Source organism: Dermacentor variabilis, chromosome 5 (genome assembly GCF_050947875.1).
Source record: "Dermacentor variabilis isolate Ectoservices chromosome 5, ASM5094787v1, whole genome shotgun sequence".
NCBI classification, from domain to species: Eukaryota; Metazoa; Arthropoda; class Arachnida; order Ixodida; family Ixodidae; genus Dermacentor; species Dermacentor variabilis.
This window is the reverse complement of record NC_134572.1, coordinates 175,646,380-175,663,055: the sequence shown is the minus strand read 5'-3', so window position 1 is coordinate 175,663,055 and position 16,676 is coordinate 175,646,380. Positions and strand designations below refer to the sequence as shown.

Genomic DNA, 16,676 nt, shown 5'->3' with positions numbered 1-16,676 from the left:
ACTCTCACAGCACCTCATTGACAGTAGTGATGACTGACTGATTGGCTGTTTGTTTGATGGGTTATTTGATATACAGATCGGTTGTTCAATTAATTAATTTATTGAATGGGTGATTGATTAATCATTGTTTGAGTGGTTTATTAATTGACTGGCTGATTGATTTATTGTTTGTTTCATTTACTGATTGATCAGCAGGTTGATTGATACACTGATTGATCACATGGGCTATGAGACAAACGGCAGTGGTGGGCTCTGGATTATTTTTGGCCACCTAGAGTTCTTTAAAGTGCACCCAATGCTTAATCACTACTTTATTGAATTTGACTGTTAATTCTACAGCCTTATCATCCAATGACATGTCACGAATGCATTCTTTGCAGAGGCCTTTGATGAGTAATTTTTCTCATTACCACAGCCTTATGAACACATACCATGCTGTTGGTGGCAGCTTATGCAGTTTTTAAGATGCTGTGGCTAGTTTTCTAATTTTCGGTCCAGATGGAGCATTCAGTACTGCTAAAGTATAAGCCGTCACTGAAGTTTCGTCCAGAAGGTACATTGACGACCACATGTCCAAACCACAAGTATCAATATGAAAATGCGAACCCTGAAGTTTAAAAATTGGTAGTAAGCCTCAAATTTTTCTGTGTAATAAATCCCCAGGATGCATAAAAAATGTTTAAACTGTGCTTCATACTAGTAGCTGCATGATGCTGTCTACCACAATGCTTAGGTATTAAGGAACTCAAATCTGTCTTTAAAATCAGAGTATGCTTTATATACATCCTACCCATATACAATGCGATTTCATCCAATGTTTAATGAGCTTTCAAGAAGAAGGCTACATGCTAGCTAGCCAATTTGGAGCAGTTGCTACGACTGACCTGCAACCCTGTTTGGGTGCATTACATTCCCGTTTCATCCAGAGCGAAGCAGATGCACACTCAGTCTGCCGCAATGCCAGAGAACAAATGTTCTGTTTTGCTGCAATGGAATAATGCTCCTCTCTGTTATCATCAATGCAATACAGCAAAACAAAGCCATTATAGCGACAGATGGTGTCCCCATTCTGTTCCTACAAAATTTGCATTTTATGTCTGGTGTCAGAACAGATCATATTTACTTTTGATTTACTTTTGATGAAACGGGAAAGTAGTAAGTGAATCCAAACTTGGTATGACACTTTGTACAGTGTAAAATGCCACCTATGCAATATTTATGTGCGAATAGGCTGGCAATTTAAGCCAGAAAAGCCATGCATATCTGGTGAACACTTAGTTACAACATTAAATATAGATGTTGACTTTTTTTGCACGTGAGTGGTGTGAAAATTCGGCAGCCCAAGGCATCTAGCTAGCACTGTCAATTTCCTGCAATTTATCCACTGAGCATTCCAGACGCCTAATCGTCACACAATAGTGGGAGGCATCTTGCCTGCAGAACATCTCCCAGAGTTTTGCCTTGGTGCGCAGGTCCCACACGCAGACGAGACCATCCTGACCCCCGGTCACCAGGCTGTGCTCGTCCATCTGCACCTGGGTGACACCCAGTCCGTGTGCACTGATGCGCACCTCACACTGTAGGGTCCGCAGGTCAAAGATACGTGCACTGCACCAGGGTGGAGCAGGGCAAAAAGGGGAGCACGAGCAAGGATTTCGCAACAGAACAGGGTGATCTTATACACTGGTCACATGACGACGGCCAACACAGACATGCACGAAGTCCATTACCACGGCTCGATCATCTGGTTATCTTAATATGAACCTACATGCTAGCCTTATTGGCAATTATAGCTTCAATGACAATGTCATAGCACTTACCGCTGTACGTACTCTAACATGGTCCTAAACTCTAAACCTTTTCTAGACTTGCTGAACTGGCCCTCCCTTGAACAAGCTAAGTTCTTAATGCTGAATAATAGCCTAGCCACTCGTAACTTCTAACCCTACTAAGGCTTGTTTTCTCATAAAACTGCCTAAAACAGCATATTTCTCCTTGCATACCCTACCAATAAATTTGGCATAGGCTTCTTACGAACCTAAACAAAAACTTTTAATAGAAACTGCAAGTGATCAATTGCAGTGCCTACTTTGTTTCTATGCTACTGAATGAATAATCGGCATGGTTGAGGTTGTGCTACCAATTGTCATGACCACAACACAAGGCTAAACTATTCATTGCTGATTCATCATCATCATTCCGTTTGTACCCACTGCCAAGGCAATGGCCACTTCCAGTGATCTCACCCTGGGTCAACCGATTCTGCTATCTTTGCTGCAATTCCCACCCCTTGAAATCTGGTATATTCTGTTACTCCACAAGCCAACCAATCATCTGCTCTAGGCATGACATAGCCCACCCATCTTTTTTTTTTTCACTTTGATCTCGACTAGAATGCCGGCTACCCACATTTGCTCTCTAATCCATATTGATGTCTTCCTGCCCCTTAACATCGCACTTATCCCTTTCTATTCCATCATTCTATGCACAGCGACCATCTCTTCAAGTTTATTGCTTATCCTCCAAATTTCAGATGTCAGTAATGAAAGAATGCACTGATTCTACAAATTTATTTTCAAGTATACTGGGAACCTTCCAATACCCAGCTATGTGCTGATGCTGCAGGAGCACACTTGACAGCAATGTGCTTTACTATGCTCCAAAATGGGGCCACACTATCACGGCATAGTCACAGTGAGGAAGCTGAAATGCTTCCTCATACAATGAACAAAGAATCAAACTCTTTATTGGGTAAACTTGTAGGAAAGCAAAGCAACACTAAACTGACGATAACAGCGGTGAGAACAATATGGTCATCAAATCTAATCACAGGGCTCAAGTTGGATCGATATCTATACACGGATCACTGTACATCCTAAAGCAATCAATGCTGCTCACGTAAATTCAAAATTGTACAACACTATCTGCGTAACATGTGCAATCTGTCTAGGCAAATCTATGCCTCTGTGAATTGGTAGCTATTTCACAATGCTACAGACAAGGCAGGCACATCTTGTGCAAGAGTATGAAATTGATAACAGTGATGAATCAGTGAAAGTAGTCACTGCCAAAAAAGTCAAACAATGCATACATTGAAAAATATAAGTTAAAATAAAATTAACGAAGTCGGTAAAATCTGTGCTTTACTCATTGAAATTCAACCTTTTATACAAATTTTTCTTACATGGAAGGGACCGTGAAATTCTCCACATTATTCAGCAATTGGAAAAAAGCGAATGAAAATAAGAAAAAAAATCATTTTGTTGAATTTGACAGTCGATGACCAAAGATAGTTTCACGCTGTGTTGATAACCGCTAGTACAAAGTGAAGCCTGCGAAGCTTTTGCGTCCACTCCATTGCCACAGCTAACAGTGTCGCCCGCATAAGGACAACGCTATCATGAAAAGCACAAGAGGAGAATGAATGTTTTGTCTGCCTCGCTTCAATGCGCCACCAAACCTTGAGATAATACAACCTGCTACCCTAATGAGGGAAAGGAGAGCACCCATAAAGCCATGGTCTTCACGGCTCACGCAGCTTTTGCACCCGCCGCACGTTACCTCACAAGACAGGGCCCGCGGGCAGCGTATTTGCTCAGCACACTGACAGCCATGCGCAACTACCACCAGACTAGAGCAGAAGACACGCACTCACCCGCCCCCCCCCATCACTCCCCTCCTGCTTGCGCGGGAGGACCAGTGCACTCTCCCTCGCACAATTTCCCTTACACCCATAGTACATACGGTGCGCAGGGTACAATAGGATCTAATCGCATTTGGACTTTACACTGAACTTAGCCTGCACTTCGCCGGCCACTCTCTGTCATGCGGTGTGGGATTTAAAGCGCATTCGGAGGCAACTGCACATAATTAAACCATTTCACGATCTGTGCCCGTGGCAGTTTCCGCTTATTGCTTCAATACTGCTTCACGGCAGCAGTGAAATTTCGTTTATTGAAATCGTGTATAAACACACTTTGTTACTGAGGTACAAAATACATTACGTTCTCTGGACAAGAATTTATAAAAAGTTAACCACTTCATTTTATTGAGGATATTATTAGGCTAATTCATTATAGTGAGGTTCAACTGCATACAATAAGAAACGTCCAATGAGAAACATGCAATGTTTGCATTTGCTCTTAAGAAACAACATGTCGTGATGTTGCTGAAGAACGAAGCAAGAACCAAAGGCTTTGGTAATCCTAAAGGGCACGTACTTCTTGTCACAGCTCCCGGTCAGCACCAGGTTGTCAGGACAGTGGGAGATGTTGACGCACACAACAGAGCTTGTGTGGCTGGTCAGTGTGCCAATCAGCCGTCCATTCTCCGCCGCATACAGAGGAACCTTCGATGCAAAGACATTGTCACAGTGTCATTATTTATTTATTTATTTATTTATTTATTTATTTATTTATTTATTTATTTATTTATTTACAGAGTTCCTACATCGCCATAAAGGCATTACGTAGTGGGAACAAAATATAACCAGTGATACAGAAAAGCTTTTGGACAGATATACTCCCGAACAGAAGCACTACAATAGCTGTTAGAGAAAGGCATACAAGCAACGTGAAACAAGCAGGTTTCAAGATATATAACACATACATTTGTTTTACAAGAGCGCCGTCACAGCATTGAATAGAATAGTTCATTATTTGACACATTTACTATATCATTTGATAAACTGTTCCATTGTCTAATTGATTTGGGGAAAAAAGAGTAGTAAAAAGTGTTTGTTCTGCAGTTATAGGCTGAGATCTTTTTGTTATCACAGCGAGTCGATATATAATCTGGTTCCAGGAGATAGTTATAGCGATTAATACCTGTCTGATTATTATATATTCGGTGCAATAGTTTAAGCCTTAACTTCTGCCTACACATATGTACAGTGGAATCTCGTTGATACGATTCTCACGGGCACCGAAAATAAAAACGTATTATCCAAAAATCGTATTATCCAAAACGGACTCCAAAAGATCGCGAATAATACATACTTGGCACAGAACTTGCTTTTATTAAAGCACTTTAAAATAATCCGTCACTTTGCGCTGCACTTTTTGCTTTTCGAGGTCCTGCAGCAAGCTTTTCTGGAACTCGTAAAAACGAGTAGCAGTTTCCTCGCTGAGCTCCACAGACGCGACAAAGCCACGAAGCCCGTCCAAAGCTTCGAGAGCATCGTCAGTATTTAATGGCCGACGATCGCTGCTGCAATCTCCGGCGTCTTGGTTGTCATCGTCGTCGCTCTCCTCTTCAGCGGTAACATCTGCAATGATGTCTTGGACGGTGCGCAATTCACATGTCGCCAGTTGGTCGTCCGCCGATACAAACTCTTCCGGAGACGCGTCGACATTGAGGTCACCCCAGTCCGGGATGTCAATCTCTGCGCCGTCATCTCCATTTTCCTCAGTATCGCCAGGTGCACAAAAAAAGCCACACTTCTTGAAGCAGTTGGCGATGGTGTCAGGTATGACGCGATCCCATGACATCGCCAGAAAATGGATGGCATCAAGAAGATCCACCTTCAAGCTGGCATCTTTCCGGTCAATCTTGGCCAAAAAGCGTCTGATCAACAAGCTCCTAAAGTGAAATTTCATGTTTCTAATGATTCCTGCATCTAGGGGCTGCAAGTGGCTGGTGCAGTTGGGCGGCAGGAAAATTACTTTTACGTTTTGCAGCCACGAAGTATCGACAGGGTGCGCGGCACAATTGTCGAGAACCAGAAGAATTCTACGGTTCACGGCACGCATCCGGGCATCCAGAAATGTGAGGAACTCTGTGAAAAGGGCTCCAGTCATCCATGCCTTCTTATTCGCTTTATAAATGACAGGAAGGCGTGGGTTACGCGAAAAGCAGCGTGGCTTCCAGTATTTGCCAATGACAGTAGGCTTGAGCTTCTCGGTTCCATCAGCGTTGCAGCACAACAATACGGTGACTCTTTCTTTGCTTTTTTTTCCGCCTTGACACGTCTCACCTTTTATGCTGAGACTTTTCTCGGGCTGAAGATTGATGAACAACCCAGCTTCATCTGCGTTGAACACGTCCCTTGGCTGGTACTGAGCAATCACCGCCGGCAGAGTCGAAAGCCAGTTGGAGACCTGATCTTGGTCGGCAGACTTCCCTTCGCCGGAAACGGTTTTATACGACAGGCCATGCCGTGTTTTAAAACGATGGAGCCACCCGCCCGAAGCTTTAAAATCTTCGATGCCCAACGAGAGTGCTATCTCATCAGCTCTCTCGCGAACAACTGTCCCGTCCACGTTCACGCCCGCCGCCCTTACTTCCCTGAACCATGCCAGAAGAACCTCTTCCATCTTGCCATGCTGGGCGCCCCTTGTTTGCTTCACGCCGGCGCCGAAGACTTGAATGTTCTTCTGAATTTCTTCTCGCTTGCCGACGATCGTGTTCAGCGTGGAGACAGGCAAACAAAGTTCGCGTGCCAGGTCGACACGTTTCTTCTGCGGATTTTCGTCGACTTTTGCTAGGACGTCGAGTTTTTCTTTCAGCGATAACGCTTTACGCTTTCTAGACATGGTGAAGCGCACGGGTGAAACGCGGCACCAAAACAGAAGAAACGATAAGGGCGAAGTGCAAGCTGAACGCTCGAAACACCAAAATGGCAACGAGAAATGGCAAGCACAAAGCCAACAAAGCCTACAGCATCGTCAATGCATGCGCCAATAACTGCTTCTTGGTCACGTGATTTTACCGTGAGTACTATGTCTTAGGATAGATGGCGCTAAAAACCTTCGGTGCGTTTGGTGTGCGAGCTTGCGAAAATTGCTCCCAGAGGCCGCCACACTGCTGCAGGCGCTGTGCAGAAGCACGGCCGGACTCTAGCCGAGCCGAGCCAGGTCAAGCCTCGAGCATACAAAGCGCGCGTCGCCGCGTCTTTAGTCCGCCGTGCCTGTCGTTTCGCTCGATGTTAATTTCAGTAGCTCTGCCCACCCGCTTCAAAGGACTGGCTCTGATGTTATCATCATACAGAAGACGTTTCCGGGATCGTATTATCCAAACCGACGTGGAAATACGATCGTATTAGCCGTACAAAAATGCATTTACCTCTATAGGGCATCGGCCGGGAACGAAAAAAAAAACGTATTATGCCGAAAAACGTATTTAGCCGAATCGTATCAACGAGATTTCACTGTAGTAGATACCATCCTAAAGTGGCCTTCATTTTGGAAATGCTAGAGTACGGGCTGTAATTATTACTGCTTGGTTCTGTAGTTTTTCCAGTCTATTAATGAGGTAATCTTGATGGGGATCCCATATTACACAAGCATAATAAAGTATTGTTCTAACATGTAAGAAGTATAAAGTTTCTTTAACTTCGCGTGTTGCCTGTTTAAAATTTCTGCGAATAAAATGTAACATCCTACTAGCTTTTGCTATGACAGTGTCAATCTGTTTATGCCAAGTGAGTGATTCGGTAAAATAGACTCCTAAATACTTATATTCCTACTGTATGTCAATAAGCGTGCCATTGATGTTATATCGGTGCTGAAATTTGGATAATTTTCTGGAAAAACTTACGCTACTGCACTTTTTTTATATCTAAATTCATGTTCCATTTTTTACACCAGATCGCTACCTTATCTAAATCTGTCTGCAATGTATCTATGTCATCTTCAGTGGTAATTTCTCTGTAAATCACACAGTCATCAGCAAATAGTTTTATGGGTGATGTAATTAGTTCGACAATGTCATTTATGTAGATTAAAAATAACAAGGGGCCCAGTACGCTTCCCTGAGGAACGCCCGAAGAAACAGTTATTGGTGAAGATGCAGCGTTGTTTAGAACAACAGACTGGGTTCTTCCATTTAGGTAGTTTCGTATCCAATTTTGAATGTTTTCATTTACATTTAATGCAGCAAGCTTTACACTGAGCTTCCTGTAACTGCCACTGCAAGAAGGAAATAAAGCACTGTGGTCCTATCACTTGTCATGTGCAGGAATCTTGCTTGCTAGAAATCGAAAGTATGGCATGAATGGATTTGACTGGACGTCCCCTTTAGTGCACTAGTAACTGCATGTGCACTGCCAGGCCATCAGAGTAGCATTGCTCCACACTGCAATTGCTGCCATACGCAGTGCGCTGTCTGCAGTGATACTTGGCCCTTTAACTTGCGGGCATGCTCGACTATCTTGCATCCTCTGATGACCGTCTTCCCCACACAGCTCTCACGTCTCCTGACGTTCAACTTCCCCACATGGCATGCAATGGTGGGAGTCCTAGTCACACATCTTCGATGAGAGACGTCTCAAGTTTTCTTGACGTAAGCGCCACCCGATGGCGCAAATAACTCATGTTCAAAAGGGACTTGCTTCCTCCTCCTCAGCTGTGGGGCATAGTGCATGCAGAGCAACTGTGCACCCATCCCCACAGAAGGCCTCCTGCTTGGCTTAGGAAAATGGCACCAGTATGGACAAATATGATCGCTCAGACGCACTTCTGTTCGAGGTATTGCAACCCCAGACAACACTGGCATCGGCATTGGGCATAGGCGAACATTTGCTCAGTAACCAAGCATGGTGTCAAACTTCGATTTCTCGGCGCGTCTTAATGGGGAAGTGTCTTCCCTGCATTTTGGCTAGCTAGCTTTCTTGTACTAACAAATGTCCGATAATACTTGTACTAGTTGTACTAATTGATTGTACTAATAAATGGAGCAATAAATGCCCTTTTGTATGCTTGCACTACTGTGTGCTGTGTCTCTAATTACAAAGATCACTCTAGACCCCACAAACTAAATTTTTCACAGGTGACCAAGTCTAGGGCATTTCCTAAATATCCTCCCCCTTTCAGGGCCACTATGTGCGTGCCTTTGGGCAATGTGCACTGAGCTATCACTTACAGAAGTGCACATATGCAGTCGGCAGAGCAACTTCCTTACCTACCTGAAAGACATTGACAGCGGACCTGTCAGTGAGCCCAAGGGCAATGACAGCATCAGAGGAATCTAAGCAGGTGACCGTGGCACCAATCAGGTGATGCAGAGAAAGGCCGTCTGCCTCAAACTGGTGCCCGGCATGCAGCCTCACGGCGTCTTCAGCAGCTGACACTAGAGGTGGCTGCTGTCGGCCACATGCAGTTGGGAGAAGCGCCACATGAGACACCTGAAACAAACAATGGGTGTTGTTAATTGCATGCAAATTCGCATCATGACATTAGCCACACTGTCACTCCCATCACATTGCTGAGAATCACTCACCAAGCTTGTTCAATTCCAATGCACCCCTGATTTCTCTAAGCACACACAGATTGTCTCTGTGAAAAATAAAAATTATGTTTGTTAATGATTAAGTGAGGCATATGTCAAGCCAGGCATGTACGCAGGACTTTATTTCAGAGGGGGCCAAGCAAAATTTTCTGTGCAAATAAGGGGGGGGGGGAGGTGCAGTACCTTTACTAGTGTAAATGTGAATAGCCCACCGTTCACCATAAAAACGCGTAATCCCGCAAAAGAGAAATAAAATAAGGTGTATCACACAGGTATACACCTGCGAGATAGAACTCTCCCTTGCTTGACAAACAAGGAACCACATCAAATGGACTCGCGCAGGAAGAACTCTGCCAAGAACGAGTAAACAAGCGAAAGTGTAAAATAACGATTTCTAGTAGCGTTTTTTTTTTTTTAGTTAGCTGTGGAATAAATACAGAGAAATATATATTTGCGGAACAATCACAGTTCTTTTGGATCCCTAGTTTACTGCTTACCAAGTTAAGTGCCAAAATTGATTCGTATTGTTATTTGGGAAGTTGCATAACGATGCGCGGTTGCCAGTCCCGTATAGCCGCGCAGAGTGCAGGACACTGCGGTTCTAGACATACTCCGCCCACCACAGAAGGTTAGAAAAACACCCACATAAGCATAGCAGAGAAATGGCTACGTCTGGCGGTTAGACTGATAATGGAAGAAGCATCATTAAAAACACACAGATTCCTCTATTTCCGGCAGCGTTTTTGCTAATTCCTTTTTAAACAAAAAGGTATTGATTCATAAATAGTTTCACAAGCAATGGTCAAATTTGTTAATTTTTGTTTTTCCTTCTTGTTTGGGTCTTGCCTTGGCTCTCTCTTTTAATACACTGCTTAATTTCTCACCTCCTTGCGACTCTTGTTTCCAGCTGACTATTTCGCATGAAAAGTGCTGTACAATTAAGGAAATCACCAGACGAGGTAACAGGTGACATTCGTATCGCTTATGGGTTTAACGGTTATTGCAGGGTTTTCTCATGGACCCTGTTTCAGATGATTTTATTTTCCACCTTATCTAACCTATATCACGGGTATATGGTTCCAAGAATATGCCAGTGTCGCGGCGAGCCATCACTCGAAAAAATAATGAAGCAAAAGGACAAGTTAAATGCAACTGGCATTACACAGTTTTAGAATAGTGTTTGTCACCTTACATACGTTAAACTTAATCACCTTTGCGGGACATTACGGTGCGCGTCCTCTGAAGACTTAGTTTACCGTATGGGAACGTAAACGTTATGAAGACGTTATAAAACAGGGCGCCGACTGGTACCTCCTGCCAAACTTATCCAAGCCAAGACAATTCATTACCAATCATCCTGTTGTTGCTATGCTGACGCGCCTCGTAGCATACAGGCGCCGGAACCACTGAATGATCTCAGAAATTGGATGTGCTATGCACTCATAACTAACGTTTCAGGTTAGCTTAGAGAAAGCGAAAGCTCATTTCAATATTTATTGGCAATCAACGCGAGTCAGAGTGCAGCCACCATAAGAATTCACGCTGAAGTGGGAGCCATGGGTCCGCCATGTTCGACAATGTTATTTCTTAGTGTATGTGAACATTCGAACATTAAACTCGCCAAATAATGTATGTTATCATAGCGTACGTAAACTGCAGAAACCCAATAACCCAATAAGAGCATGTGCAATGATGACAACGCTATTTCTTTACGTACGTAATGCATTTACGTTTGGTTGCAAACGCGAAACTAAAGCTGTCTGTCTCCGGCCGCAACTCGTTCCACGAGCATACGGACCAGCTGACTATGAACTGAATCCCTTTCCTGGTCACTGGATCAGTCTAAACAAAGAAGGCTGAACTAAAGAAGCAACAGCGATGCGCGTGACTGTTGCAATAGATGGTGACAACTGAAGGCATCTTGAATTAATTGCGCGGGCACTGAATTGATGAGAAAACTGGCCTTCACACCCTAGCAGATGCCGATAACTACCGCCATCCAAAAGGAGTGAAAAAGGCAGCAAAATGTTGACCACCGAATAGCTGTCAAGTCTCAAGAATGATTTGGCAGCGCTTTAGGAATGTGTGTGAGGAGTGGTGGCACGGGTAGGGGGGGGGGGAAGCGGGCCTCCACCTGTGGGTGCGTGCCTGTGTCAAGCTACAAGCGTCGCCTGAAGTTTATCTTGTACAACATTCATTCTCTTGCATTGTTACTTTCAACCACCATGTTCAAAGCACCAATTTTGTCACGGAAGACACCTACTGATCAACCCTGAGGACAGTAAAGTAACCTTGATAGTCAGAAGAAGCTTGTGTTGTGCATATTGGTAAACACTGCTATGCAAATGACCTTTGGACACCTTAAAATGCATTCACACTGGCAATCGATAGAGATCGCTTGACCAACTGATCGCTTCAGCAGCTTTGCAAATTCAGCTGCAGAGCCAATTAGTATCAGCGAGCGACTGGCCCATTGTGATTTCTTATGAAACAAAGTGCCCATTTGCAATTGTTGCTTCATGACCAAGTTGGTTGTGTGACCTCTGCAACTTGCTAGCTGCAGCGGTGGCGTAGAGGTAGAACACCCGCCTCGCGTGCAAGAGGTCCGTGGTTCGAATCCCGGTGCCGGCAATTTTCCACCGGATTAAAAAAAAAAAATCCGCGTGTTGATAAAATTGCACAAACAGGCCTGGAGTGTGGCCTGATCCCGGTGACCAGAACCGGTAACGCACTCCCTCACCAGAGCAGGATTGGCCACCCTGGTGCAGTACTTGGCCACAACCTCCTATGAACACAACAATGCTAGTATGAATGCACCCTTAGTCAGGAAAAAGAATGGCAAAAGATCAAAGGATGGCAAAGTCATAAAAGAATTATATCAGTAAGGATCAGCTATGCTTGCACTCAAGCCAGATATCATTCTTAAATGTATGAGGGTGTCTACCAAGTTGACATTTCCAAATTCCCTGAGTTTTCCAGGTTTTCCCTGAGTGCCGTTGCATACTTTTCTGAGTGACGCAGAACTATGTTTTATGTCAAGACGGGCTGAAACCATATCGCCTGATGCTGTCACTCTCTAGTAAGCACATGAAAAAAATAAAAAAGCGACTTAATCCAATTTGAATACTAAGGAGTAGTGTTTATGTTATTCGAAAAGAGAATAGAAGGCAGGGGTTAGTAAAATGCACAGCAAATAAAGAGTCTTCGAAAAAAATTGCAAATGAAGTCGGACATTCACAAATACAAATAAAAAGGAGATGCACATAGAAGCAAATATATTCGAATATGAGCTATTTCTATCAACTGATAGCAAGCTCATGCAGTGGTATGAGGCCTGAACTCTGTCACAATTGAGATTCTCTCTCAACCGCTCGTAAGTTAACCTCAACTGTCCTGACATACTCTCAGCCCACGCACGACGCCTGAGTGTTGTGTTTCACTGCTTTAAAGAGTTTATTTTGGTTTGGATGAGGGACACGTGCGTCTCGGCATCAGCCAAAATTTTGTTTTTTGAGCTCAAGCTTCTTCAAAACGGCAGCAGCAAGCTTCCTTTCCCGTTTATTCCTCAATGCATACATCATTTCTGTTCTTGTCCTCCTTCTGCTACTCGTTCACCCCAAGGACCATTTGAAGCATCTTGGCCAGTTGTACAGTCCACGACCGATTTTTAGAACTCCCTAGGGGTCGGGAAAACGTTCGAAAAATCGGCCAGTTGGAAAAAAATAAATGCGTGTCATTTACTGCCCTTAGGGGCTCAAACCGCGACAGGCACGTTCGAAAACGCTCTGAAGGCCTGTCGGTACACATATTAGGCATATCGGCGCTCGTACTGTGACAGGAAATACAGGGTGCACGCGTGTATAATTAAGGAATGCGTACTGTGTTCCGTGCCAATAGCCCCTTCCCACGCTTGTTATGCTTCACTGCAATACTTCTGCGTATGCTTCACCATGTAACATTTCTGTACAGAGGCGAAGCTGACTTTCGGGAACCGGCATTATGCAACGCACCGTGTTTTCTAAGTTCCTAAGCCAATCACGAGGACCACAAATTCGGAGTCCGTGCCATTGCTCACAGCAGCTAATTCTTTCAATAAACAACTCAGCATCCAACGGCAAGAAGCTTCATAGCGAACGTCGAAGCAGCTAGGCCTAGCGTTGCCGCAGTGGTGGCAACGGCTGCCAGCGGATCTACGTGCGATAGTGCCGGTTCGAGGCGGCGAGGTAATCAAAACGACAGCGGTGGTACCTTTGATTATTGCCGTTTCGGACCCGCGGTCACGGCAAAACGTGCGGAAAATCGGACGGCGAAGAGTTCTTGCGTCTGCAATTTCACACGTTCTGATACGTTGATTCTATGGGTTACGTGGCGGTGCCGCGAAGCCGTCCGAATTATCGGGAATCCGGAAAGTCGGTCGTTGACTGCACACTGGCAACTCCTCCAGCCGACGACAGCGCGTCAAAGACGATTCATTACGATTCCTGTCTGTTGCTCGAGCCAGCATTACCGCGACTTTCGACCCTTTCAATAAAATTGGCGCTAATTTTCCCTGATAGAGGCCCAAATTCCCTGACTTTCCCTGACTTTTTCCAGACTACTCAAAATCCCTTAGAATTCCCGGTTTTCCCGGATTTCTCGGTTGGTAGACACCCTGATGTATTTGGTTGAGATGGATGTTTCATTCTGTCACTACATCATGACCTGGTTTCTGCATGTCCACTAGGAAGGCAACATTTTTTTATGTGTCTAAGTCTGACATTAAGATGTTGCCAGTCAATACTCACATTCGTTATGCTTCTTCAATGTATGCGTGTGGTAAGTGCAGCTCTATTCCTATTTCTTTCTTGTACTCAGATATTTTATGAAGTGTACAATGCCAAACCAACATTCAGAGAGGCATGCCCGCATGCCAGTTGAATTGTACGTAGCTGGGTCACTGCAGTTGGTGACCTTGTAGCATGACAATGGTTTTCAAAATTTCACCAGCTACACGCTAGTTACAGTGGTTTGCTGAGAATAATGTGAAGTTCTAAATGATCTAATGATATGCTACACACAGCTTGGACAATGTGACATACATGTGGATGATTCTCCCCAAGCAAAACACATTTGCCTTTGGCTTTTCCTGTTGAACTTAGCGTCATACTGCAAACTAGTACTGCAGAAGCCAGCAATGTTTCATGAAAGGGAAAGACTGTCGTCCGCTCAAGAGTGTGTTGGCGGTCCCAGATTTGATCACTGAAGCGAGATGTCTTTTCCTTTTTTTCAATTGCAAAGGGTTTCCTTTGCAGTTTCATGCTACTCTTGGGTGGACGACATTATTTACCTTTTGTAGCGCACTACTATTGCTAACAAACAAAACGTGAAACAAGCTAGGGCTAAAGGACGTACATACAAGCATGCCACCACCCTCAGAGTCTGTGTGAAGCTCACAGATTCTGGACACACACACACACACACACACACAACCGACTGCCAAAGCTGCATTATAACAAAGTGGCTAGTGCATTCAGCTTACAATTGCACATTTTCCACTGCAGCGTGATTTGAAATCCCAATGGTGGTGGGAAAAGTTTTGTTTTTCTTTGCCCTATGGTGACGGTGAAACTGCTGTTGAGACCCGATGACCATGAGAGCCATTGTTATCCCAAAGTGGAAAGGACAAATGGACATGGTATACACAGTTTAAAGCTCATTAATTGCTGTCAGAGTAAAAAAAAATAATAAAAATCACCACTGCTATAAAACGTTTGTACACATCCACCCACCTTGGTAGGGAGCTGGGCCGAATAGATTTGACCTGCTGGATCCACAAGGGCAATGCTTGTGCCTCCGAAAGCAGCGAAGTGGTTGTCCTGCTTGGAAGCTGCGACCTTGGCTGGCCCAGTGAGGGCGATAGTCTGATTGCAAGCAGTAGCTGATGTAGAACAGCCACTTAAACCACTGACACAGACCTCACCTGCAGGGCACAGGTCAACATAGAACCATCCTGTGAGTCGACAAAGTATTTTCACTGGGACCAAACAAATAAAGCAGCATAACAGAGGAAAGCCCATGTGTGCTCATCTGAAGCCCAGAGATGCAATGCCATTTTGAAATCAGTTACTGCTACCACACAGGAATGCTACAACTCAGCAAAACTTTATGCTTACTCAAATACCATGGTTAGATTCGCAGATTTGCAAAGTAGCATCTTCACGCATCTGAACAGAGTGACTGTCTCCTTTAGCTCATTCTGGTAAAAGCAGCTTTAGTTAATATAAACACATAGACGAAGATGTAGCATCATGTGGCAATAAATACATTTTAAAAAATAAGTAGTTATGTCAAACCTGTACCATAGGTTGTTACATCATCTCACAGCATTTGAAATGTACCCTTCGCAGGCGCATCTAGTTGACAGTGATGATGAAACAGCCACACACAAATCAAATCAAGTGAAAATTTTCTTGAAAATTGGCGACAATATTGTTACATTGCTGCAACATAACATGATTATATGCCACTGAAATAAAATAGACCTCCTATACATTTAAATTCAAATCTAAAGTAATTTCTCTTTTGCATTATCGCTTCACTTTTTGATTTAACTCGGAGACAACTAAACCAATGTCCAAAGAATGTATAATGAGTTTTCGCAGAACATCGATCGGTATCTGCTAGTAGACTCCCATTAATTCAATCATTGGGGACCACATGGTGTGGTTGAATTCTTCAAAAGGTTGAATCAGCAACTGTGGCAAAATAAACAAATTCAAATCCTTTTCTTTATTGGTTTAAGTAGCCTGCAATGTATTCTTGCTTCTTGCACTTGAAGCATGACTGCAGCTCAATGGATAACATTGTATAATTGTCATGCAATGCTGTGCTGAATGGACAATGCATACTGCTGAATAAGGGGACTTGACGTGGTGCAAAACAAATGGGAACAGATGGCTTCACAGGCAGAAGGAGCATCCAGTGGGGGGGGGGGGGGAGGTGAAATTAATTAAAGTGGCATGTTCTTGCGTTTGAACTAAACCAGTTCTCCTTCTCTAGCAAGTTATCGTTTCTAGCAGGGACTTAACAGTTTGTTCGAATTCAGCGAAAAGTTGAATGACTGAGGTCAATTTAATGAGCACTGACTATATAATAAATATGGAGGAGCCACGGTCGTGTACCCCCCTTTTATTTGAAACCCACATTTAATGCATGCCCAACCAGGGCCACCAAAAAAACACACTGAGCTGTACAATGCCAGATTGCAGATAAAACACACTGTACAAAGACCATTGGTGATCGATGTAGACCAGACTCCCAGGTAGACACAAAAACCAATGAAGCTACAAGCACCGACTTTTTGTGGATAAAGCAAACATTGAAACTACACAGCAAGTATTGGGCCAGACAGCATCAGTAACAATCACAGAGAGACAATATGTGCCATGCTATGCCCTTATGACGCATGTTTG

At 43.9% G+C, this 16,676-nt stretch overlaps 1 protein-coding gene across 1 annotated transcript in view; it reads right to left on the bottom strand.

Moving 5' to 3' along the window:
- Positions 1-16,676, bottom strand: part of LOC142583354 (F-box/WD repeat-containing protein 8-like) — a 45,327-nt gene that overhangs the window by 3,449 nt on the left and 25,202 nt on the right. The window contains exons 6-9 of the mRNA XM_075693779.1: positions 14,994-15,184; positions 8,903-9,121; positions 4,221-4,348; positions 1,435-1,608 (exon numbers count right to left, since the gene is read on the bottom strand). Of these exons, the coding sequence (XP_075549894.1) occupies positions 1,435-1,608; positions 4,221-4,348; positions 8,903-9,121; positions 14,994-15,184 (712 nt within the window). The remainder of the gene's footprint in view (positions 1-1,434; positions 1,609-4,220; positions 4,349-8,902; positions 9,122-14,993; positions 15,185-16,676) is intronic.